We start from the raw sequence: 27442 nt of genomic DNA, 5'->3' as shown, positions 1-27442 counted from the left end.
CTTTGGGTATGTCTCTATTAGCTTGGCACATCTAACCACTGGGATTTTTGCCCATTCTTCAAGGCAAAACTGCTCCAGCTCCTTCAAGTTGGATGGGTTCCGCTGGTGTACAGCAATCTTTAAGTCATACCACAGATTCTCAATTGGATTGAGGTCTGGGCTTTGACTAGGCCATTCCAAGACATTTAAATGTTTCCCCTTAAACCACTCAAGTGTTGCTTTAGCAGTATGCTTAGGGTCATTGTCCTGTTGGAAGGTGAACCTCCGTCCCAGTCTCAAATCTTTGGAAGACTGAAACAGGTTTCCTCAAGAATTTCCCCTGTATTTAGCGCCATCCATCATTCCTTCAGTTCTGACCAGTTTCCCAGTCCCTGCCGATGAAAAACATCCCCACAGCATGATGCTGCCACCACCATGCTTCACTGTGGGGATGGTGTTCTCGGGGTGATGAGAGGTGTTGGGTTTGCGCCAGACATAGCTTTTTCCTTGATGGCCAAAAAGCTCAATTTTAGTCTCATCTGACCAGAGTACCTTCTTCCATATGTTTGGGGAGTCTCCCACATGCCTTTTGGCGAAGACCAAACGTGTTTGCTTATTTTTTTCTTAAAGCAATGGCTTTTTTCTGGCCACTCTTCCATAAAGCCCAACTCTATGGAGTGTACGGCTTAAAATGGTCCTATGGACAGATACTCCAATCTCCGCTGTGGAGCTTTGCAGCTCCTTCAGGGTTATCTTTGGTCTCTTTGTTGCCTCTCAGATTAATGCCCTCCTTGCCTGGTCCGTGAGTTTTGGTGGGCGGCCCTCTCTTGGCAGGTTTGTTGTGGTGCCGTATTCTTTCAATTTTTTAATAATGGATTTAATGGTGCTCCGTGGGATGTTCAAAGTTTCGGATATTTTTTTATAACCCAACCCTTATCTGTACTTCTCCACAACTTTGTCCCTGACCTTTTTGGAGCGCTCCTTGGTCTTCATGGTGCTGCTTGCTTGGTGGTGCCCCTTGCTTAGTGGTGTTGCAGACTCTGGGGCCTTTCAGAACAGGTTTATATATACTGACATCATGTGACACTTAGATTGCACACTGGTGGACTTTATTTAACTAATTATGTGACTTCTGAAGGTAATTGGTTGCACCAGATCTTATTTAGGGGCTTCATAGCAAAAGGGGTGAATACAGATGCACGCACCACTTTTCCGTTGTTTATTTTTTAGATTTTTTTTTAATAAGTACTTTTTTTCATTTCACTTCACAAATTTGGACTATGTTGTGTATGTCCATTACATGAATCCAAATAAAAATCCATTTAAATTACAGGTTGTAATGCAACAAAATAGGAAAACCCCAAGGGGGATGAATAATTTTGCAAGGCACTGTATACTCTGTTGTTAGTGGTGAATGATGTATTGTGATACTCTTTACGCCTTTGGATAGTGCTGTGTTTATTGTGCATGATGTATTCTTATAAGTATTTATGATAATGACAATTCAGAGAAAACAATATCTATTGTATTCTTATTCTATGGAATCCATGTGAAACAAAATATAATAAACTTGAAATTATTCAGTTGAAAGTTAAATGTCTTGTCTATGTCTCTAATCTTGTAGATCATATGTATTGTTTATGCTGTACTATGTGCTGATGTTCAGTAGTGCCCGGAGCTCGCTATGAGGTTCATTGAGGGTATAAGGTAGGCAGGCCTACTTCTAGGCTAGTCTACATCGCATGGCACACCTCACCAACGTCTATACACATGCAGTTCTGCTGATTCTATTCCACATGCAGTCCTGCTGCTTTGCCACATGATGGCATGATATCTCTGTTTTCCAGAATTCTACAGTTGAAATGCAATTAATGTTTTTTCATAATCAGGGTTGGTAAAATATTCAAAGCATTTTAATATGGTTTAAAAAAAATCTAAAATGTTTGAATAAATACAGGAATAATTGTAAATCGTCCAATACTTGGGTTTAATGAACAATCAATAAACAACACAGTTCTATTCTATTCCTATACTATTCTATTCTGCATAGAGCAAAATACTCCTAAGTGAAATAACACATTTTATAGAAGATAACGTGTCATACATACCTAAGCATAGTGGCAGCTGTTCCCAGTCTTGTTTGCTGTAAAAACAAGTGCTCACACCCCTGGGTATTAAAGGTGCGCGCTATAAAGTGACTTTACATTGCGCAACTTTCAGGCCTACTAGTAGCCTATCAGTAGGGAGATCTAGTTGTCAAGAACATAGTAGAAGCTGTTGCCAAAGCAGAGGCTTGTCACACAAAAACCGCATAACCTAGATAGGTCTACTGCTTTCCGTTTGTTTCTGCCCACTGGACTTGAAACCATATTGAATGACACATAACCTTATTCAACATAGTGCAAAAGCTCTCCCTTGTGACAATGTATCCAAATAATATCCTAGGTTACCGTTACTTCCAGAAATTCCACACTGTAACAGTGAATCAGAGCAACAGTTGGGGCAAAACCACCCTCGTGCGCCAACACCTGTAATTATTTGAATTACTCAATAGAGTCTGCAAAAATGTAATCAAACATTTCTAAACACCTGTTTTTGCTTTGTCAAAATGGGGTATTGTGTGTAGATTGATGAGAAATCGACGACGACGATTTAATCCATTTTAGAATATAGCTATAACGTAACAAAATGTGGGAAAAAAAAGTAAACGGGTCTGAACACTTTCCGAATGCACTGTATTTGGTTGGTAGAGACCCTACTGAGTATTTCCCACCCCACTTTTACCCCACTTTAGCTGAGACAGGTAGAAACGTTTTCTCTCTACAAGCCAATGTAACCATGTACAGTCTATTACAGTGTATTGCATTGGGGTCTATGGAGGGGGTGAAGAACTAAGTGCTGCTGGATATGTACAACACCATTTTTTGATACTCTTCCCCAGATCTGTGACTCGACACAATCCTGTATTGGAGCTCTACCGACAATTACTTCGACCTCACTGTCAACTGTGGGACCTAATATAGACAAGTGTATGCCTTTCCAAATCATGTCCAATCAATTGAATTTACCACAGGTGGACTCCAATCAAGTTGTAGAAACATCTCAAGGATGATCAATGGAAACAGGATGCACCTGAGCTCAATTTCGAGTCTCATAGCAAAGGGTCTGAATACTTATGTAAATGTTATATTTCCGTTTTTAATCTTTAATAAATGTGCACAAATTTATAAAAAACAGTTTTTGCTTAGTCATTATGGGGTATTGTGTGTAGATTGATGTGGGGGGGGAAACGATTTAATCCATTTTAGAATAAGGCTGTAACAAAATGTGGAAAAAGTAAAGAGGTCTGGATACCTTCCGAATGCACTGTATTTGGTTGGTAGAGACCCAACAGAGTATTTCCCACTCCACTTTAGCTGAGACAGGTAGACAAGTTCTCTCTACAAGCCAATATGTATCTCATGTACATCTATTGCAGTGTATTGCATTGGGGGTACTATTTTGAAGGTTTTATCATTACCATACGAAAGTAACGTCACTGCTGGCAGAATACTTTTTATTTTATTTTATTTAACTTTATTTAACTAGGCAAGTCAGTTAAGAACAAATTCTTATTTACAATGAAGGCCTACCAAAAGGCAAAAGGCCTCCTGCGGGGACAGGGGCTGGGATTTAAAAGAAACAATAAAATAAAAATATAGGACAAAACACACATCATGACAAGAGAGACACCACAACACTACATAAAGAGAGACCTAATACAACAACATAGCATGGCAGCAACACATGACAACAAAGCATAGTGGCAACACAACATGACAACAACATGGTAGCAGCACAACATGGCAGCAGCACAACATGGTAGCAGCACAAAACATGGTACAAACATTATTGGGCACAGACAACAGCACAAAGGGCAAGAAGGTAGAGACAACAATACATCACGCGAAGCAGCCACAACTGTCAGTAAGAGTGTCCATGATTGAGTCTTTGAATGAAGAGATGGAGATAAAACTGTCCAGTTTTAGTGTTTCTTTCAGCTCGTTCCAGTCGCTAGCTGCAGCGAACTGAAAAGAAGAACGACCAGGGATGTGTGTGCTTTGGGGACATTTAACAGAATGTGACTGGCAGAATGGGTGTTGCATGTGGAGGATGAGGGCTGAAGTAGGTATCTCAGATAGTGGGAGTGAGGCCTAAGATGATTTTATAAATAAGCATCAACCAGTGGGTCTTGCGACGGGTATACAGAGATGACCAGTTTACAGAGGAGTATAGAGTGCAGTGATGTGTCCTATAAGGAGCATTGGTGGCAAATATGATGGCCAAATGGTAAAGAAAGTCAGTTTGCCCGTCATTACTTCCTCCTTCAAGCGAGTCATTTCTAAAAGTGCACTTTCCCATTTTGTTTTCTAGTTTTTCATAGTCCAGGAAGTTGAAGTTTCCATTAACGTTACTCACTCATTCGAAATAGTACCAACTTGGAGAGAAGAAAACCCCGCAGTTAGGAGATAACATCAGTCCGCTTTTTTCTACTGAATTTAACTTAGCTATAAAGTTGTCTTCGTTGAGTTCTGCAACATTGCAAAGGAGAATACATCAGTTATAATTAGTTGGTAAGCTATACATTCAAGTTAGTTATGGCTGATACGGAGGCCGATGTCGATGCGGGCTGCTTGGAACAGCTGAAGGGGTACGTGGTGACCCAAAAAGGGACTATTCTCGCCGCAGAAATAGTAAGTTTGTTCCCTATCACTGTTATAGCCAGAGACTCACACAAAGAGTAGACTAGTGCTGTAAATTTGCCTAAACTTACTTCAATAGGAGTAACCAAACTATGAATGGAAGGTCTGTTGTAGAAATATAATATAATTCCCTAGAATAGACCATTACGATGACATACTACTTTGGGTTGCATGGTTTGCATAATGAACTTAGCTTAGACCTATTACTACTTTACTACACTCTTTCTGCAACATATACATATCTATGAATATTTCTATGATGGTATACCAATGATTTGTTCATAGTATGATAATAAATTGGGCCATTTTAAATCTTTGAGACAGTTGTGTGGACTTAGATGAACTGGACCTGGAATGAGAACCATGTGCTCTTGGGGGTGGGGATCAGGCCAAGAGTTAGCCTAAGAGCTTCCAACTGTCACTTCTAATGCGGGGTTGTGCGTGACAGTCCCCTCATTTAGCACCCAACAGTCAAATGCTGACAGTTTAGGTTGAAGATTAAAGTTTACATGCTGGGTGATTCCTCACGAAACTATAACAAAAGAAGGACATAATTTTTCAGATTTTCACGACATTTAATCCATAGAAGGGTCCTTTGGAGGAATAATTATTTACGTATATTTGAAATGTGTATCTTAAAGCATAATTGAGAAATAAGTTGGAATATTCTTGAAGTTTTGGCCATTTTGGCCTGACTCCATAATGTTTTATATGTAGGTGCTATAAAGTAAAACTTGGTGTCATATTAAGCTTTGCCCCTTGCTCTGTAGTATGAGAAGTATTTTGATTTCAATAACGATTTTCTTTCATTAATTTATTAATATAGAAAATATAAACATGAATATTGAAAATTTAAAAATGTTATTAGGCTAATTTTCAAAATATTGTTGAACGTAATATAGTCTATGGGCATATCAAAGTTCCAGAGTGGGATCTTTCCTAGTTTAAAGTTATGGCCCATTTTATACAGAGAAATTGGCATAGTAGGCATTGTAACCAATCACAGCCCTCCTTTTACTTGTATCATTGCACATCCTGCAAATCATCAGCAGAGGGCAACCATTTTGAATCCATTTTCACATTCACTCTGTTGGTAATGCTTACAAATAACAGTGATCCCAAAAATGGTATACTTTCAATATTCATGTTTATATTTTTCAATATGCATAAGTTAATATAAGAAAATTGTAATTGAAATCAAAATACTACTCATATTACAAAGCAAGCGGTTACCCACTGGGCACAGACGACAGTTCAACGTCTAGTTTTGATTTACATTTGGTTGAGTTGTCAACTAATGTGAATTCAACGTGAAATCAACAAAACATTTCACCATGTCATTGGATTTAGGTTAAAAGTTGGGTGATAAAAAGACTAAATGCCCATACGTTGATAACTTTTTGCAAATCCAGTTAGTTTTCCACATTGATTCAACGTCATCCAGTGGCGACGCGTCATTCAGGGCAGATGGGGCAGAGACCTGTTTTTAGCCCCATGTTATTTTGGCATTAATATGTGTCAAATACAGTGGGGGAAAAAAGTATTTAGTCAGCCACCAATTGTGCAAGTTCTCCCACTTAAAAAGATGAGAGAGGCCTGTAATTTTCATCATAGGTACACATCAACTATGACAGACAAAATGAGAAAAAAAAATCCAGAAAATCAAATTGTAGGATTTTTAATGAATTTATTTGCAAATTATGGTAGAAAATAAGTATTTGGTCAATAACAAAAGTTTCTCAATACTTTGTTATATACCCTTTGTTGGCAATGACACAGGTCAAACGTTTTCTGTAAGTCTTCACAAGGTTTTCACACACTGTTGCTGGTATTTTGGCCCATTCCTCCATGCAGATCTCCTCTAGAGCAGTGATGTTTTGGGGCTGTCGCTGGGCAACACGGACTTTCAACTCCCTCCAAAGATTTTCTATGGGGTTGAGATCTGGAGACTGGCTAGGCCACTCCAGGACCTTGAAATGCTTCTTACGAAGCCACTCCTTCGTTGCCCGGGCGGTGTGTTTGGGATCATTGTCATGCTGAAAGACCCAGCAACGTTTCATCTTCAATGCCCTTGCTGATGGAAGGAAGTTTTCACTCAAAATCTCACGATACATGGCCCCATTCATTCTTTCCTTTATACGGATCAGTCATCCTGGTCCCTTTGCAGAAAAACAGCCCCAAAGCATGATGTTTCCACCCCCATGCTTCACAGTAGGTATGGTGTTCTTTGGATGCAACTCAGCATTCTTTGTCCTCCAAACACGACGTGTTGAGTTTTTACCAAAAAGTTCTATTTTGGTTTCATCTGACCATATGACATTCTCCAAATCCTCTTCTAGATCATCCAAATGCACTCTAGCAAACTTCAGACGGGCCTGGACATGTACTGGCTTAAGCAGGGGGACACATCTGGCGGCGTAGTGTGTTACTGATGGTAGGCTTTGTTACTTTGGTCCCAGCTCTCTGCAGGTCATTCACTAGGTCCCCCCGTGTGGTTCTGGGATTTTTGCTCACCGTTCTTGTGATCATTTTGACCCCACGGGGTGAGATCTTGCGTGGAGCCCCAGATCGAGGGAGATTATCAGTGGTCTTGTATGTCTTCCATTTCCTAATAATTGCTCCCACAGTTGATTTCTTCAAACCAAGCTGCTTACCTATTGCAGATTCAGTCTTCCCAGCCTGGTGCAGGTCTACAATTTTGTTTCTGGTGTCCTTTGACAGCTCTTTGGTCTTGGCCATAGTGGAGTTTGGAGTGTGACTGTTTGAGGTTGTGGACAGGTGTCTTTTATACTGATAACAAGTTCAAACAGGTGCCATTAATACGGGTAACGAGTGGAGGACAGAGGAGCCTCTTAAAGAAGAAGTTACAGGTCTGTGAGAGCCATAAATCTTGCTTGTTTGTAGGTGACCAAATACTTATTTTCCACCATAATTTGCAAATAAATTCATTAAAAATCCTACAATGTGATTTTCTGGATTTTTTTTCTCAATTTCTCTGTCATAGTTGACGTGTACCTATGATGAAAATTACAGGCTTCTCTCATCTTTTTAAGTGGGAGAACTTGCACAATTGGTGGCTGACTAAATACTTTTTTTCTCCACTGTATCAGTTTGCAAACAATGTAAAAAAAATAACAAAATATTGAATTAATTAAGCTGCATACAAACATGTTCTCTTTTTTGCTTTCTTGAGTAAGGCAGCTCCAAAATGCAGGTGTTTCAGCCTAGATCAGTGCTTTCTGTGGTGGTGGGGCAGCCAGTGGAAATACAGAGCGTAGGGGTTGGTAATGTTCTCTAGTTGCGCTGTGATTGGCTCAGTGTTCTGTCACTCGTGGGGACACTACGTCACCGCAAAATCAAAAATTCAAGCCCCGTAGAGTTACATTAGAAGTGCCCATACAAGAAGGCTCAAGGTCATTGGCCACAGATAAAATGACATCAAATCATGTTATATCTACAGTAGCTTTGATTGGACTGATCACGTCAACATCATACTTTCAAAATCTTAGCTAGCAAGCTAGCAGTCATTATCATGAATCAAGTCGACAATCTACTGGCAAATCCTTTTCAATCCTTGTCATATGAAGAGAAATTAGAGATAAAACGTCTCGGTGCTCATCAGCCATTGGACATAAACATTACACAACAAGTCGGAAATTGCAGTGGCTAACTGCAAGTATCTCAAAGCAATCACTATTTTGCTTCCCCTGCCTGCTATTCAGTGCAGAGGTTGTGTGGTCCACATCTGGATTTAAGGATTTAAAACGTCTGTCTGAAAGGGTCTCAAAACATGAGAATTGTGCATATAGACAACGCTGTTAAACTCGGATTACTGGGGAAATCAAACGTTGTGGCTCTGCTAGACACAGCATATAGACGAGCCATCAACCTTCACAACCAACAAACGGAGGAAAATAGGTAAGTGCTTGCCAGAATTATAGCATGCATTACATTGTGTGGCAATTGGGAGACAGCACTGTGGGGCAATGATGAGTCGGCCGACTCCTTGAACCCAGGCGTTTTCAGGTGTATTTTTGAGACCATGCATGAAGGAGATTACAGGCTACAAAGGCATTATGACGACCAACCAATTTTGAAGGGTACATCAAGCACGATCCAAAAACGAACTTTTGGATTATGAAGTGTACAGAGAAGCTATAGCTAAGGAGGTGTCTGAGACTCCTTTTGCGTCTGTACAGGCAGATGAGACCACTGACATCTCCTGTAAATCACAGATGGTAATAGTGCTGCGCTACATGTTACCAGACAACAGTGTGTGTGAGAGGTTTTTGTAGAGGTGAAGGACAAAACTGGTGTTGGCCTCTCCAACACCATCAAACAAGTCCTAGCGCCACTGAATGTCAGGGAGAAGCTGGTTGCACAAACCTACGACAGGGCAGCGGTGATGAGTGGTAATGTACGTGGTGTCCAAACGCTACTGAAGGATTCCTTTCCGACCGCAGAACTCGTGTGCTACCAAGCTATGGCCTTTGGGCAACCAGGAGAAGTTGAAAAGGGAGCTGTTCACTGTCTACCGGCATCCTGAGCTGCACACTGGAAAGACAGCACTTTCTTTATTGAAATCACTCTACGAAAACAACCTGCAGGAGGCCTTGTCTGAGACGGTCACGCTTCTCAAAATCATCATCACCACTCCGATGACAACCGCCGAGTCAGAGAGAAACTTTTCCACCCTTAAAAACCTTCATACACAACTTCATGGGCCATGAAAGGTTAAATGCATTGGCCATGCTGTCAATCCAGCATAACTTAATCCAGAGAATGCCAGACTTTGATGACAAAGTAATTGAGGAGTTTGCCCACAAGAAGGACCACCGTGCCAACTTCCTGTTCAAGCGAGCACAGCACAACAATGGTGAGTCCATAAATATGTCTAGTATGCTGCTGCATAAGTGATGTAATATGCCAGGGAGCTATGTATACTGTAGCTAAGAAAGTAATACTAAGTGTATGTTTTGTAGTAAGCAGTTAGTAGCCCATGTGCCTCACCCAAAAATGTGGTCCCTTTCCCCCCTTAGAACTTAGCCTACTGTTCTGACTTGGTGGTGCACATGTAGCCTATAGCCAGTTTTAGAGAAATGTCATCATCGAATATTGTCACAGCTTTTATTGCCTGCTTACCTGCCCCCATTGTAAGAGCTTTCATTGTCTGCTTATGTGCCCCTGTTAATTTAGCCTACTGTTCGGACTTGGTGTACAGGGAAAATAACGTAAGAACAGCTCATGTTCTGAATTATGTTGCTGTCCATTTCAAAAGTGCTGAACGAATACGGAATATAGCCTACTGTTCTGACTTGGTAGTGCACATGTAGCCTATAGCCTGTTTTAGAGAAATGTAATCATCGAGTATTGTAAGAGCTTTCATTGTCTGCTTATTTGCCCCCGTTATTTATCCTACGTTTCTGACTTGGTGTACAGGGAGAATACTGTAAGAAGGGCTAAAGTTCTGAATTATGTCGCTGTCCGTTTAAAAAGTGCTGAACAAATGGGCGGCATATAGGTGACATCCGTCTCAGCTCGCTAATGTCTTAATCGAAATTACGGCTTGCCTCTTAACTGCTTATTGTCATATATGCCATAGTTTGTACATCTGCATTGTTATATTGCTAATATAGGTATATCTCATTAGGATCGTATTAATAATTTTGGGCAATGTTAGAACGATGCATTTAATTGTTTTTCTTACTTTGTGTGTTATAATTAGCTCTGGTGCTTTTCTCCACGAGGAGGGTGGTAAGTTACAAACCCAACAACATTATATTATAGTATCCCCTCCTCATAACCATGTTTGCCAGTGACAGTCTCTTACCATTCAAATATTTTTGTTCAACAAAAATGTCAGTAATAGACCCATGTAATTCCAATTCATATTGTGAGGGTTGTTTTGTTTACGCAATGCGCTGTCAGTGCGTCTGTATATTGTGTATTGTATTGTCCTTCCTTTTTAGACCACATTGGCCTAATAAAATTATTCATTTGGTAGGCTAACCGCTGAGTCTGGGTCTCTATCTCGCTCTTTCTCTCTCTGTGGTGACTTAAAGAAGAGTAAAGTTAAGGCCTCAACATCTTGCTGAATTTATCTGAACTAATATCTATCTGAATTTCTGTCGCTGTCCATTTCGAAATTACTGAACAAATAGGCCTACCTCATCGCAGCTCGTTTGCTTGCATTTGCTTATACTTAAGAGCTAAGTGTGTTAATTATATAAGAAGAAACATTGTAAATTTACTGAACATAAATGTAATAATGTTTGTGTATGGTTCAAAAGTCAAAACTCATGTCGACCTTCATTATTATTGAAGGAGAATACGGTTCTTATCCAGTTACACAAATCCACAAGGAGTCAGCAGAAACCATATTTATTTAAGCAAGTCAGCCATAAGCTCCACTCTCAGGACAGCTTTATGTAGACCCTAAAAGTTTCTGGGCACCGTTTGTCACCGTTATAGTGCATTTCATTTATTGTTTAGAGTTGTGTAGTGGCTTGGCTGGCATGCATCTAAAAAAAATTGGTTGTTTGCCCCACCAAGATTGACACGCTCAAATCGGCACTGACGTCATCACATTTTTGGGTGTTTAAATGAACATTTTTGGGTGTTTAAATGATGAGGAAACAATGTTGATTCAATCAGTTTTTGCCCAGAGGGAAGCTTCATATGACACCAATGTTTGCTTTGGAGCTCCTACAGATTAAACATGATGGAGTCTAAATGTCACAGTAAAATCATGGTATTTCTTTCTAGTTTCGTGAGGAATTAATGATTTGTGACAGTTAGTGAAACATGAAATGATGACTGACCTCTCACAGTGATTAATAAAGAGTTGGCATACAGAAGATAGCCCTATTTGGTAAAAGACCAAGTCCATATTATGTCAAGAACAGCTCAAATAATCAAAGAGAAATGACAGTCCATCGTTACTTTAAGACATGAAGGTCAGTCAATACAGAACATTTAAAGAACTTTGAAAGTTTCTTCAAGTGCCGTCGCAAAAACCATGAAGCGCTATGATGAAACTGGACCGCCACAGGAATGGAAGACCCAGAGTTACCTCTGCTACAGAGGATAAGTTCATTAGAGTTACCAGCCTCAGAAATTGCAGCCCAAATAAATGCTTCACAGAGTTCAAGTAATAGACACATCTCAACATCAACTGTTCAGAGGAGACTGTGTCAATCAGGTCTTCATGGTCGATTTGCTGCAAAGAAACCACTACTAAAGGACACCAATAATAAGAAGAGACTTGCTTGGGCCAAGAAACAGGAGCAATGGACATTAGACCGGTGGAAATCTGTCCTTTGGTCTGCAGTCCAAAGTTGAGATTTTTGGTTCCATCCGCCGTGTCTTTGTGAGACGCGGTGTGGGTGAACGGATGATCTCCGCATGTGTATTTCCCATCGTAAAGCATGGAGGAGGAGGTGTTATGGTGTGGGGGTGCTTTGCTGGTGTCACTGTCTGTGATTTATTTAGACACTTAACCAGCATGGCTACAACAGCATTCTGCAGCGATACGCCATCCCATCTGTTTTGGGCTTAGTGGGACTATAATTTGTTTTTCAACAGGACAATGACCCAACACACCTCCAAGAAGGAGAGTAAAGGAGTGCTGCATCAGATGACCTGGCCTCCACAATTACCTGACCTCAACTGAATTGAGATGGTTTGGGATGAGTCGGACCTCAGAATGAAGGAAAAGCATCCAACAAGTGCTCAGCATATGTGGGAACTCCTTCAAGACTGTTGGAAAAGCATTCCAGGTGAAGCTGGTTGAGAGAATGCCAAGAGTGTGCAAAGCTGTCATCAAGGCAAAGGGTGGCTATTTGAAGAATCTCAAATATAAAATATATTTTTATTTGTTTAACACTTTTTTGGTTACTACATGATTCCATATGTGTTATTTCATAGTTTTGATGTCTTCACTATTATTCTACAATGTATAAAATAGTAAAAATAAAGAAAAACCCTTGAATGAGTAGGTGTTCTAAAAATGTTGACCGGTAGTGTATGTCCAGTCATATATGGACATTGATATTCAGCCTATAGGCCTATCAAATGTAGGGCAAACGCAACCGTTTGAAAGGAGCACAAGCAGAGAGAGACAAAGTGGTTACGTGTTATGATGGAAAGAGAAATGCACTACGGATGACGTCCAAAATAATGCACAGGCCAATAAAATGACTTTTATCCCACATTATGCTGAACCCATCTGGCTTAAGTTAACCAGGATGTATGTAAAGGCAATACACTCCAGGAAAGAGTTTATTGCATCATCTGTGGGCTACTACCACACTTTTGACTGGGTTGGCCCTAGCTTGGCTTACTGCTCTGTGGCCAACACATTACCTATTCCTTGGTGCTGCACAATGGACTGTAGTCAAGGTGATTTGGCAGCCTGAATTTGATTGTTTTTACATTTGATTGTTTTTACACAGAGCATTTGATTAAAAAGACCAAAACCCAAATCATCCAACCTACCCCCTTTACATGTATTATTATGTAAATAATGCATACCAAACCATGCAGTTCACACATAACCAATTTTAACTAATATTTTTTGGAATGCATCAAATCAATGAAAGATTGGGTAGGTTTGCAATTGCATGCAAAGTTGACAAACACCAATATCTTCCCTTAACATCTCACTCACCTTATTTCACCGGAATGGAAGAAACAGTGTTTACAGCAACTTCTTTTTTATTGTAATATCACAAATGGACGTGGCAGTTTCACCATTAAGAATTACAGTTTCAAAGAAAGACATCCAAACATCTTAGGATAAAAAATATCAACCCCAACACTGGGGTCTTAGTCAGTGTGATATAGGCTACTAAACTGATTGGCGTATATGCCTACACTCATAGAAAAAAAAGGTGCTATCTAGAACCAAAAAGGGTTATTTCGGCTGTCCCCATAGGAGAACCCTTTGAAGAACCTCTTTTGGTTCCAGGTAGAATCCTTTTGGTTCCATGTAGAACCCTTTTTTTGTGTTCCATGCAGAACCCTTTCCACGGAGTGTTCTACATGGAACCCAAAAAGTTCTACATGGAATGAAAAAGGGTTCTACTATGGGGAAAGCCGCAGAACCCTTTTGGAACCCTTTTTTATAAGAGTGTACTATGTTTGTTGTTGTTGTTTTGGGTGTTTTGGGACAGCCTCGAATGTTTGTTTACTTCATTGCGTCACCACAGGGTCTTTAACCCCATATAGACTGAGTGGGTGTGTTTATTGTGTCCTGTTGTAAGATGCTAGTGTGAGTGTGAGTCTGTGACATGGCAGTTAGGGTGTCTGTCCATTTGACTGTGCTGCCCCTTGGTCTCACTGGGCCTTGGAGTAGAAGGCTATCATGGATAGCATATGGGTCAAAAGTCAACCGGCATAATGTCTTCCTTTGTTTAATATGACTCCGAGATTACTCTTCCTATCACTGCTGATCTTCGGTCTGGGATGAGTTTTAATCAAGCCATTCAACCAGAACTGCTAATTCAAATGGAAGGGACGAATTTGGAGCCTAATTGTCAGTTTGTTGTAAACTACAGCGAGACGTTCTCAAAGGATTCCTGGATACGTAGCAGTGATTTCCTTAAAAGGAAATGCTATGAATAACATCCCAAGGTCAAGCAATTAGGCTACAGATGCATTGAGCCAAAAAGCAATTTTTGTGTACCACAGATTTGTACCTTTATTAACATTTTGCACCAAATATTTTCACGCAGGCTGCTTTTTCCCTCCTCTTCCTCTCTCTCTCACTCTCCCTTTTCCCACATATTCATTTTCTGTCCTTTTCTTTCAGCTCATCAGTATTATCATCATAATCTGCTATGCTGCATCATTGTATGGAGGTTTTTTTGGAGTGGCCATCTGTGAGATGGTCTCTGCCATCTTATTTTTTGTCGTCTTCATGATGGAAATGGACAAGTCCATCAAGGTGGTCAACTGGGTCTGGAGTGTGAGTACAGTATATGTTTATACACACACACACACACACACACACACACACACACACACACACACACACACACACACACACACACACCAGAGAGATACACATTGAGACACAGAGAGACACAGAAAGAGAAGCATACAGACACAAATTAAAGATACATTCATAAAAACGAACAGTAACACAAGGACTTTCCAAGTGCTTATAGAAGGACAATCATTCACTAATGTTGGTCTCCTCCTACCAGGATCTTTTCCGTGCTACTACTGGTGCAGCCGTGTACCTCATTACCTCTCTAATCTGTTTGATTCATGGAACTGGGGATGGTGCCCGTATTGCAGGAGTGGTGAGTCAAATGTCTAACCACTGTCGTGGAAATTCTAATCAATAATGAGGAGAGACAAGGTCAATCAACAATCAGGATATTACTTTATTCAAAACATATGAATAAGGTAGTAAGTGATTGTTGGGCCGAGAGCTCTGACATAGAGACAATACAAAGATATTTTATAGCAAAGATACACCCTCTCAGTCTACATGACAAACAGCAGATGTGTGGAATGAGTCAAAGGGTTAGGATTTGTATGAAAGAAATGAATAATTCACAGCAGACGGTATCTGCGGTGAAGACTGTTCTCATTGTATGGAAACCAGGGTTTGGCCCCCAAGACAAGGTTCTTATCAACATGATTCATACCCGAGCCATCTCTCCCTGGTACCTTACATTACACAAACACCAATTCAGTCTATGAAAATGCAGGCTCAGTCAGACCGGAGACATCTCCCTCTCACACACCATTAATCATGGACTGGAATGTAGCTGTTGGTTTTATCACCTAGCCATCCCTAAATCAATTGTCAGCTCCAGATACCCCTATCTCGAGTAAAACCCATGTCCTTGACCACACGCCTAGACTAGCTGCAGGGAGCTGGGTAGAAACCATCCCTTTACAAAAACACAGCATTAGTAGAACAGTATATAATTGTTAACTATTAATATTAAACAAATTCTCTCACACCACCCTGAGATTTTTGAACAGATACAAATGAAAGCATCTCAAATTACTTACTTCTTCAGCTCTCAAATGCTTCAGCCAAATTCATCACTGAAAAGTATAACTTTTTGGTTAGATTATGTTTAGATTAAACATGATTCCATTCCCTTAGTTGTTTGGCCTGCTGGCTGCGATCCTGTTTGCCTATGATGTCTACACCATCTTCCTGGTCATCAAGAGCAACAGGCAGTAAACAGCATCGCCCACTGGTGGGTATTTTGGATAAGGCTGCAGCTTTGCTATGAATTACAATTTGGACTTTGACATTTTCTCACCTAATTTTCTTTGTTCTATTCCCTGCTTTGTTTACAGACTAAAAAGTTTAAGCACGAAGCTATACCCCAACTTAGCCAATGAAAGAAAATGAGTTGACAATGAAGAGAGAAAGAAGTGGAGCAGGTTGGAAGGAAGTTTGATGCTCAAATGAAGAGATTAATAGCAGAAATTAACCAATGTTAGGGTCAGAAGAGAGAAACATCTACAGTACATCTATGGCTGACACAGAGAGGATAATGTTGTACTGCACTGAGATCTGTATGTTCAAAAGAACCATGTAAATTCCAGGAGGGATTCCCTTGACTACCACTATTCCAGTCTCGGTGTACAATTCTACCGTCCCATTGCTCAATATTTAGTATTGTGAAAAAGGGAAAGCTTTGGTCAGTTTTCACACTAGTACATCATTTGTTTTCTGATCTAATGAACTAATGTGTAAAAATATGTTTCTGTTGAATTACATCCACTGCTGAAGTTTTGGTTTGTATTAGAAATTTGATTGTAGCATTACATTTATAGAGGTGCTCAGATTAATAAAACATAATAATGTAACATCAACAGTTTTGGTACAAATTACTACAAATGGCATTCTATCTCTCTTTGTCATCATAATTTCATCTCAGCATCATAGCCCTCTCCATATCCCACTGAAATATATTCAAATTGTGCTGGTCGAATTAAGCCAAATTTTGCCTGCACTTAGGCCTCGATTCAATCAGATCGACCGTTAACCCGCGTTTGTCATGAGCCCTCTCACTCCACCGGGTTACCACCTTAATGTGTTTCCACTATCTTCCACTCTGCTCATCTCTCTCTCTCTACTCAGCCTAACGAGCTCCACCTGTCCCTGCTCTGCTCGGCTCTAATTACTCTGCCAGCTGCGCTGCATTACCCACTAACCTCTCCCAGTATTTAAAGTCCCGTCTCTCAGCTCTCCTTTGTCAGATCGTCTGCAAAGCTCACACCCGGAACCTGTGTGCTCACGCTTCTGGCTCACCCTTGTTTTGTGACCCCGGACCTGCCTGATTCTTGGATACTCTTCTGCCCCAGGAAAACCAGACCTGCTTTCTGCCATTACGACTCCTGACTACTCTTCGACCCCGGTAACTCTGACCAGCCTTCTGCCTTGCTACTACGTATTTGGATTTCCCTTGAACTGTACTTCTGCCTTGTTTCATCCGCCCCGTTGTGTCTGTGTTTCCTCCCCCCCAGGACTTCTGGACCACCAACCACCGGCGTCATCGGACGCACCGCTGCCACTGGGGGGGGGCACAGACCCAGCACATTGGACGGGATAACCCCTGGAGCCTTCACTCACTCCCTACTTCCCTTCTCCCTTAAGTTTTAATAAACTTTCTGGTGTGACGCAATTGTGGTCCTCTTGTCGTCTGTCTGAACCGTGACAGTACGATCTGACCATCATGGACTCAGCGCACACTTCCCCCCGACATGGAAACCGAAGAACCTGAGCAACCCACCGCCATGCTACGCCTGGAACACACTGAGAGAGAGCTAGGCCGCATGAGCGGCGACATCACCTCTCTGCTTCAGGTCGGCCACCAACAGCATCAGCAGTTCCAGCAGCACCAGCAGCAGTCCCAGCAGCAGCAACAACACTCGCCAGGATCATTCAACTCCTCACCAACCTTACCCCAGCCAGTCTGCCCACCAGCCCTGCCTCCGAGTCACCTGCCCCGGTCATTTCAGCCGCTGCCCGGAACCCAAGATTGGAAACCCCGAGCGGTTCAACGGCGATTCTACCCAGGTCCGGCCATTCCTGACTAGCTGCCGACTTCAGTTCTCCTTGCAGCCAAGGACCTTCGCCACGGAGGGGGCTAGGGTCGGGTATGCCATCACTCACCTGACGGGCCGAGCTCGACTCTGGGGAACAGCAGAGTTCGAACGTCAAACCCCCGCATGTGCAACCTTCGACCTGTTTGCTGAGGAGATGCTGAAGGTGTTTGACCTGGATTCACCAACCGCAGGCGTCTCGTGAACTGTTCAGTATTCGACAAGGCAGACGTACAGTCGCAGACCATTCCATCGACTTCCGAACCCTGGCAAGACGAAGTTCTTGGAACACACCATCGTTGGTGGACGCGTTCTTCCATAGCTTGGCTGACTATATCAAGGACGAGTTGGTCTCCCATGAACTGCCTTCCACTCTTGATGAAGCCATCGCACTGACTGTCCGGATCGACAGAAGGATACAGACCCGTCGTCGTGAGAGGGGGCGCCAAGGTCCACCAACTACCGGCATTCGGAGAGATCCGACTGGGCTCCTGTCAGCTACTGCCACTCACCCAAGTCAGCTTGATCAGTCGGAGCCTATGGAGATTGGGCGAGCCTCTCTCACTCCTGCAGAGCGCCAGCGCCGCTTCACCTCAAACCTCTGCCTCTATTGTGGAGGTGATGGACATCGTGTGGTAACCTGCCCTTTTAAAGGCCGAAGCTCACCGGGCATAGGGGGAGTCCGGTTGAGCTCAATGACCATCCAGTCCTCCGACCGCAAACCCTTGCTGCAAGTTCACCTCCGCCTCTCTGACTCTACTCACACCCTGGCTGCTCTGGTGGATTCTGGCGCCGAAGCCAACATAATGGACATCAAGCTGGCACGCCAACTGGGACTGGAGAACCTCCGTTTGACACCTCCTATTCCTGCCCGGGCACTGGACGGACACTTACTCGGATCGGTCACTCATGTCACGGCCCCGGTCTTGATGGGTCTGTCCGGAAACCATCAAGAAACTATCCAGTTTCACCTGCTCCCCCTCTCCAGGCCAACCCCTCATCCTGGGTTACCCATGGCTCCGCCCGGCACAACCCTCAGCTCGACTGGGTGACCGGGGTGATCAGGAAGTGGGGAGAGGACTGCCACCGAACCTGCCTGCTTGCTGCCGCACTACCCCCTCGGCCAGTACCTACTAACTCCGCCCCTGACCTCTCCCATGTCCCAGAATGCTACCATGGTCTCAGAGAAGTGTTTAACAAAGCAAGAGCCACATCTCTGCCTCCTCACCGACCCGTACGACTGTGCCATCGACCTCCTCCCTGGAACAGCTCCTCCAAGGGGCCGTCTTTATTCGTTGTCTGCTCCTGAAAGAAGGTCCATGGAGGACTACATCAATGACTCTCTGTCCACAGGATTGATCCGTTCATCTTCATCTCCGGCTGGTGCTGGCTTCTTCTTTGTGGGGAAGAGGACGGATCTCTTCGCCCCCTGCATCGACTACAGGGGACTCAACGACATCACAGTGAAAAACCGTTACCCTCTCCCTCTGCTCACCTCTGCTTTTGAGTTGCTCCAGGGAGCCACTGTTTTTACCAAGTTGGATCTCAGAAACGCTTACCACCTAGTGCGGATCCGGGAGGGAGATGAATGGAAGACCGCATTCAATACACCAACAGGCCACTACGAGTATCTGGTTATGCCTTTTGGCCTCACCAATGCTCCTGCTGTGTTCCAGGCTCTAGTGAATGATGTACTGCGGGACATGTTAAACAAGTTTGTCTTCGTTTACCTGGATGACATCTTAATCTACTCCAGAAACCTGTCTGAACACACCCGCCATGTCCAGCAAGTCCTTCATCGTCTTCTGGAGAATTCCCTCTACGCCAAGGCAGAGAAGTGTGAGTTTCACGTCAAGACAGTGGCCTTCCTGGGGTACATAGTGGCAGAGGGAAGTATCCAAATGGATCCTGCCAAAGTATCAGCAGTCACGTCATGGCCAGTTCCGGAGAACAGAAAGAAGCTGCAACAGTTCCTGGGGTTTGCTAACTTCTATAGAAAGTTTATCCGGAACTACAGTACCGTTGCTGCCCCTCTCACTGCTCTAACCAGCACCAAGCAACCCTTCACCTGGACCCCAGCAGCCGACAAGGCCTTCAGTACCCTCAAGGTAAGGTTCACCTCCGCTCCCATCCTCCAGATGCCTGACGTGGTCCGGCAATTCATTGTGGAGGTGGACGCCTCGGATGTGGGAGTTGGTGCTGTGATTTCTCAGTGGGCTGCGGAGGATAGGAAGCTCCATCCCTGTGCCTTTTTCTCACGTCGGTTGTCCCCCTCTGAGTGCAATTACGACATAGGGAACCGAGAGCTGCTGGCTGTGAAGCTTGCCTTGGAGGAGTGGCGTCACTGGCTGGAGGGGTCCACCATTCCATTTCTCGTTTGGACCGATCATAAGAACTTGGAGTACATCCGCACGGCCAAACGGTTGAACTCCAGGCAGTCCCGCTGGGCCCTGTTCTTCACCAGGTTTAATTTCACTCTGTCATACCGGCCTGGATCACGCAACACCAAGCCAGACGCCCTCTCCCGTCAATTCCAGAAGGATGACAACCCCTCCAAGGATCCTGTGTCGATTCTGCCAAGTCCCTGCATCGTAGCAGCTCTGACCTGGGCTGTTGAGGAACAGGTGCTGGAAGCTCTCCGTAACCAGCCCGGTCCCAGCACTTGCCCAGCTGACCGCCTTTTTGTCCCCGAAAACCTAAGGTCCCAGGTCGTTCAGTGGGGACATGACTCCCGCCTAGCTTGTCACCCTGGCTCCACCCGCACTTACAACCTGCTCGCCCAGAGGTTCTGGTGGCCCGCTCTGAGAAAGGATGTACGGGAATTCGTCCAAGCCTGCCCCATCTGCAACCAACACAAGTCGTCCTGCCAGCCCCCAGCCGGATTGCTGCAGCCCCTGCCTGTGCCCAGACGTCCCTGGTCTCACATCGCCCTTGACTTTGTCACGGGGCTGCCCCCTTCAAGGGGCAAGACCGTCATTCTCACCATAGTTGACCGATTCAGCAAGATGGCACACTTCATTCCCCTCCCCAAGCTCCCAACCGCCAAGGAGACCGCCCAGGTGGTCCTGGAACACGTCTTCCGGATCCACGGACTGCCAAAGGATGTAGTTTCTGACCGTGGTCCACAATTCTCCTCCGCTTTTTGGAAGGAGTTCTGTCACCTGCTGGGAGCCACAGTCAGTCTGACTTCGGATTCCATCCCCAATCCAATGGGCAGTCAGAGCGGGCAAATCAGGAGCTCGAGAAGGCACTGCGTTGCATGACTTCACGCAACCCCCACTCCTGGTCGCAGCAATTGACATGGGTGGAGTACGCACACAATTCTCTGACCTGCTCTGCCATCGGTATGTCCCCTTTCCAATGTGTTTATGGATACCAGCCTCCTCTATTTGCCAGTCAGGAAGGGGAGGTTACTTGCCCATCTGCACTTGCGTTTGCCCGTCGATGTCGCCGCACCTGGTCACAGGCCCGAGCCACACTTCTCAGATCCGTTGCCAGCTACACTACCGGGGCCAACCGTCGGAGAATCCCTGCTCCCACCTACCATGTTGGTCAAAGGGTGTGGTTGTCGTCAGGGAACCTGCCACTCAGGGTGGAGTCGCAGAAGTTGGCACCTCGGTTCATTGGCCCATTCCCTATCATAAGAGTGATTAGCCCAACTGCTGTCCGGCTCCAACTGCCTAATTCCATGAGGGTGCACCCCACTTTCCATGTGTCTAAGATTAAGCCCATTCATGAGAGTCCGCTGGTCCCTGCTGCGCCTTGTCCTCCTCCTCCACGGCTCGTCGATGGTGGTCTGGTTTACACCGTCCGCCGCCTGCTTCGGTCCAGACGGAGGGGTAGGGGTCTCCAGTACCTCATTGACTGGGAGGGCTATGGACCTGAGGAAAGGACCTGGGTGCCAGCTAGTCGGATTGTGGATAGGACTCTCATCACCGCCTTCCACCAACGGCATCCTGATCAACCTGCAATCCGTAGGGGCCGCCCCAGAGGGATCCCTAACCGTCCTGCCCGCTCGGCTTCCTGTCCTGTGCCTGATCCTGTCTCGGGACCTGTCCCATCTCCCGACCATGGCCCTCCGGCTTCCTCCAAAGGATGAGGGCGTTCGCTCGGACCGTTCGGAGGAGTTCTAGCCCTCCTCCGGCTCCCCTCCTCCCGCCCGGCGTGGTGTTGCTCTTGGGACTTCTGGGGCCGTCCCTTGGGGGGGGGGTTCTGTCATGAGCCCTCTCACTCCACCGGGTTACCACCTTAATGTGTTTCCACTATCTTCCACTCTGCTCATCTCTCTCTCTCTACTCAGCCTAACGAGCTCCACCTGTCCCTGCTCTGCTCGGCTCTAATTACTCTGCCAGCTGCGCTGCATTACCCACTAACCTCTCCCAGTATTTAAAGTCCCGTCTCTCAGCTCTCCTTTGTCAGATCGTCTGCAAAGCTCACACCCGAACCTGTGTGCTCACGCTTCTGGCTCACCCTTGTTTTGTGACCCCGGACCTGCCTGATTCTTGGATACTCTTCTGCCCCAGGAAAACCAGACCTGCTTTCTGCCATTACGACTCCTGACTACTCTTCGACCCCGGTAACTCTGACCAGCCTTCTGCCTTGCTACTACGTATTTGGATTTCCCTTGAACTGTACTTCTGCCTTGTTTCATCCGCCCCGTTGTGTCTGTGTTTCCTCCCCCCCCAGGACTTCTGGACCACCAACCACCGGCGTCATCGGACGCACCGCTGCCACTGGGGGGGGGGCACAGACCCAGCACATTGGACGGGATAACCCCTGGAGCCTTCACTCACTCCCTACTTCCCTTCTCCCTTAAGTTTTAATAAACTTTCTGGTGTGACGCAATTGTGGTCCTCTTGTCGTCTGTCTGAACCGTGACAGCGTTGGCAGGCATCCGCATAGCAAATGTTTTAACGGATGTTGGAGGTGTCACGGTGGTATGAGCTGACATATAGGTGAGAGGCTGCTCTTGTGTGTCACAAACCACTCCCTTCCTTATTAATCCTAATGCGTTAGAAGTTCAAAACGGCGATAGAAAGTGTAGGCTAATGCATGTTTTCATGTTCATTTGGATGGGGGGATTGATAGCCTATCAGTCAAATCGAGCTATAGACAATATAAATATCACACATTCGAGAGTTTGAACTTGTAATGTGGCTGCATGGGATTTGTCAAATTATAAAGTTGGGTGGTTTTGTTGCATCCAATGGCATGGTCCGCGATAAGCTAGCGCAATGAGCCGCTTGTGGATTTGACAGCTCTAACGCAGTTCCATCTCCGACACTCCAAAACAACCCCTTTAGCGTGTCGGCTAGAATTGATCTGATATAGAATCTAGCCCTTAGTCAAGGCACCTTAATTGGAGTGGACGGGCTCTTAGTAATGGCTGGCATGGAATAAATGGATTGGTATCGAACTCATCAAACACATGGTTTCCATGTGTTTGATACCATTCCATTGACTCTATTACAGCCATTATTATGAGCCGTCCTCCCCTCAGCAGCCTCCTGTGCTGGAAACATTTGTAGTGCCTTCATTTTATTGGTTGTTGTTTTGCCTCTTTCTCTACTCACCTAGCACTGTTAGGCCGACTGACCACCATTAAATCTGCACTCATAGTAAGGTTTGATGTTCATTTGCCACCAAAGAACTTCTCATGAGTAGTCTTGCCATAGGAAAATAATGGGACAACACGTTTTCATTATCCTGGTTTTGAAATAATCTAACTCAGGTCAAGCTTGTTTCTTAACTGTTTTTTGTGTGTTTTTTAACCAATGGTAAATAAGATATTTTAACTACATTTTATGTTGTACAAGAGAAATGTTAGCTCAGTTAGTGCACCCTCGTTAAATTATTTAGACAGTTTGTATGCAATTATAGTAATATTTTGATTATAGACTCGTAGAATTACAACTGATTTAGAATGAGCAATTAATTAAATTAATTATCAAAGAAGGGTCTTTGATCAGTTGCGTGTGGGTGCATTTCAGGATGCCTATGTTATAATTGTAAAAGCCTTTGTAAATGTTACCTCCAAAATATACAGTTATTTTCTCAAGGTAGAATTTAGCCTTAATGTTTTATTTCAAACAGGTTTTTGATGTCTTGTTTCATCCTTTTGTGTGTGTTTGAAATATTGGCTGACATAACATGAGAAAAACTGCTGATGCAACACTAAAGTTTGTAATTGCACCTTGTGTATACTACTATTCTAACTCTCTACAGTAAGTTGAGACCCCGACTGAGTTCCTTTTTTTTTGTTTTTGGAAATTGATCCGTGGGCCTACAAATGGGGGGCTCTAGTTGCCCATCCCTGATCTAGAGTCTGAGTAGCCAGATAGAGGAAAATCTATGTTTTCACAAAAATATAATTGCATTCACAACTCCAAATTGTCTTCAAAATGCTTCCTCAAGCTGTGACCATGTAGAAATTGTTTTGGAGTCTGTGACACCTGTTGTGACATCAGTGTAGCGGAATTCAGGGAATAGACCAAATGGGATTCAAAACCACAAACCTTTTTGAGGATTATCAAAACCACAAACCTTTTTGAGGATTACATAATGCCAACATTGGAAGAGCTTTGGTATTCTTGGCTGATTTGAATGTTGAGAGGGTGTACTGTCCATAATGCCACTCATTTTAATTTATTTTCCATTATTCATTTAGTGCTCCTATCATTAAAAAAAGCCAGTGTGGAGTCACATAATCCGTTGGTCATACCAGATAGACTGGTAATTAATCCCTGATGTTGTTGTGCTTGTTCCAAACAGAACAGGTTCCGGTTTCCCAAAAGCATTTTAAGGCTAAGTTCATCGGTAGTGTAGTGTCTGAGGGTCTATGATTGTGCTGACGTTTGCAAAAGTGTGTTAGAGGAACTTGGCTCTGCTTGCTGAAACATCTGGAAAGCATTACTAAATTCCTGGAAAAGAGGAAATGGGAAGATATGTGAAAAGCCAGGGATTGGTTTATTAAAATCACGCCATATGTCACATAGGATATAAATACCCTGTCTTAAACAAAGGACGGAGAGGGAGACAACATATTGGATCAACAGATTGGCCGTTTCTCTCCAGATATAACTGCATATATCTGTAAATTAATACTGTGAACTTTGATACAATAAATCTTTATAATCAAAGAACAGTGTAAGCGGACTTCTTATCATCACAGCATTATCAGCATAGTTGTCTTTACACCACAGTAGAACCATAGGATCCTATTGTTCTACGATGAACTTAGCCTTTTAGGAAACCAGGCCCAGGCAGGATGTGGAGATGAAAATCAAATAAAAACAACCCTATAGTAAAAATCAACCATGGAAATTAATATACTAGTAGTCTAGACATATGGAAAATCGTAGGATATCCTTTTAAAGGTGACATAATTGTCTCATTGACATTCCACAGCATTGCAGGTTACCTTGCCCTGTGGTTCACTCCACCTTTAAAATGTTGACTCCTAGCAAGGCCGACTGTTTTCTGTGTGGCACATTTGGTAAAATATGGATTAGGGTGCGATGACGCGAAAGCGTAAGAATGGCACTGCTAAGATCAGAGATTCTTACCTTCTCCTGTTTATAAATCAAATCAAATTTTAACAAGGTTGCACATATACACCTTTGTTTGAGGAGTACACACCTTGTCACGGTGCTGTGTATGGGTGTGGTGTAGAATCAGGCGCAGGCAGCAGAGGGTAAGTCCAACAAGACTTTACTGATCACGAAAATTAATCCAAAACAGCCCGGAGGCAAAAAGACGCACACAGGCGTAAATACAAGCGCACACACAGGTGCGTAAATCTCTCCTCACACAACAAGGAGGAAGCTCAGGAAAAATAGCGTACCGACACGGGTAGCGCAACCACGACACGAACAATTACACACAACACAAACCTAACAACAAGGAAACTAAATAGGGTGCTAAATGAGACCTAACACAAAACAGGTGTGACTAACAGACAAAACCAAACAAACAAGAAACATCGAGCGGTGGCAGCTAGAACTCCGGAGACGACGACTGGCGAAACCTGCCCGAACAAGGAGGAGGAGCCGCCTCGGCCGAAACCGTGACAGTACCCCCCCCTTGACGCGCGGCCTCGGGGACGACCAGGGGGACGCGGAGCAGGCCTCGGGGACGACCAGGGGGACGCGGAGCAGGGCGCGCAGGATGACCACGATGGAATTCGGTCATCAGGGACGGATCCAGAATGTCCCTCCTTGGCACCCAGCACCGCTCCTCCGGACCGTACCCCTCCCACTCCACGAGATATTGGAGACCCCCCATCCGGCGTCTCGAATCCAGGATGGTCCGAACCGTGTACGCCGGAGCCCCCTCGATGTCCAACGGGGGCGGAGGAGTCTCCTCAATCTCAAAGTCTTGGAGTGGACCAGCTACCACCGGCCTGAGGAGAGACACATGGAACGAGGGGTTAATATTCTTGTAATCAATAGGTAGTTCTAACCTGTAACTCACCTCGTTCAATCTCCTCAGGACTTTAAAAGGCCCCACAAACCGCCCGACCCAGCTTCCGGCAGGGCAGGCGGAGGGGCAGGTTTCTGGTTGAGAGCCAGACTCGATCTCCAGGTGCGTACACTGGCCCCTCACTGCGGTGTAGGTCGGCGCTCGTCTTCTGTCGACGTATGGCACGCTGCAGATGGACGTGTGCAGCGTCCCACGTCTCCTCCGAGCGCCGCACCCCACTCATCCACAGCGGGGGCCTCGATCTGGCTCTCATGCCATGGTGCCAGAACCGGCTGGTACCCTAATACACACTGAAAAGGGGTTAGTTGGGTGGAGGAGTGGCGGAGAGAGTTCTGTGCCATCTCGGCCCAGGGCACATATCTCGCCCACTCCTCCGGCCGGCCCTGACAATATGACCTCAGAAACCTACCCACATCCTGGTTGACTCGTTCAACCTGCCCATTACTCTCCGGGTGGTAACCCGAGGTAAGGCTCACCGAGACCCCCAAACGTTCCATAAATGCTCTCCAGACTCTGGAGGTAAACTGGGGGCCTCGATCGGACACTATATCCTCGGGCACCCCGTAATGCCGGAAGACGTGAGTAAATAGAGCCTCAGCGGTCTGTAGGGCCGTAGGAAGACCCGGCATGGGAAGGAGACGACAGGCCTTCGAGAACCGATCCACAACGACCAGGATGGTGGTATTCCCCTGTGAGGAGGGAAGATCGGTAACAAAATCCACCGAGAGGTGAGACCAGGGTCGTTGTGGAACGGGCAGGGGCTGTAATTTACCCCTGGGCAAGTGTCTGGGCGCCTTACACTGGGCACACACGGAGCAGGAGGAGACATAAACCCTCACATCCCTGGCTAACGTTGGCCACCAGTACTTCGTACTAAGGCAGTGCACCGTCCGGCCAATACCCGGATGTCCAGAGGAGGGGGACGTGTGAGCCCAATAAATCAGCCGATCCCGGACCTCGAGCGGGACGTACACCCGACCCACCGGACACTGTGGAGGACTAGGCTCGGTGCGTAACGCCCGCTCGATCTCCGCATCGACCTCCCACACCACCGGTGCCACCAGACAAGACTCCGGTAGTATGGGAATGGATCTTGCTTGTTTGTAGGTGACCAAATACTTATTTTCCACCATAATTTGCAAATAAATTCATTAAAA

At 44.7% G+C, this 27442-nt stretch overlaps 1 protein-coding gene across 1 annotated transcript; it reads left to right on the top strand.

The window, feature by feature from the left end:
• The first annotated feature begins 4240 nt into the window (after positions 1-4240).
• Positions 4241-16571, top strand: LOC121564299 (proteolipid protein 2-like). The gene is made up of 5 exons (XM_045209312.1): positions 4241-4712; positions 14533-14688; positions 14930-15028; positions 15850-15946; positions 16050-16571. The coding sequence occupies exons 1-4, from the start codon at positions 4617-4619 to the stop codon at positions 15928-15930; spliced, it is 432 nt and encodes a 143-aa protein (XP_045065247.1). The 5' UTR covers positions 4241-4616; the 3' UTR covers positions 15931-15946; positions 16050-16571.
• Positions 16572-27442: the final 10871 nt, after the last annotated feature.

This window comes from Coregonus clupeaformis, chromosome 30 (genome assembly GCF_020615455.1).
Source record: "Coregonus clupeaformis isolate EN_2021a chromosome 30, ASM2061545v1, whole genome shotgun sequence".
NCBI lineage: Eukaryota > Metazoa > Chordata > Actinopteri > Salmoniformes > Salmonidae > Coregonus > Coregonus clupeaformis.
This window is presented reverse-complemented; position numbering and strand designations above follow the sequence as displayed.

Bases quoted from the DNA above. Each gene is read 5' to 3' on its own strand.
- LOC121564299 (XM_045209312.1), top strand. From the start codon at position 4,617: ATGGCTGATACGGAGGCCGATGTCGATGCGGGCTGCTTGGAACAGCTG. The intron at 4,713-14,532 runs GTAAGTTTGTTC...CTTTTCTTTCAG, and splicing joins CTATTCTCGCCGCAGAAATA to CTCATCAGTATTATCATCAT. The intron at 14,689-14,929 runs GTGAGTACAGTA...TCCTCCTACCAG, and splicing joins TGGTCAACTGGGTCTGGAGT to GATCTTTTCCGTGCTACTAC.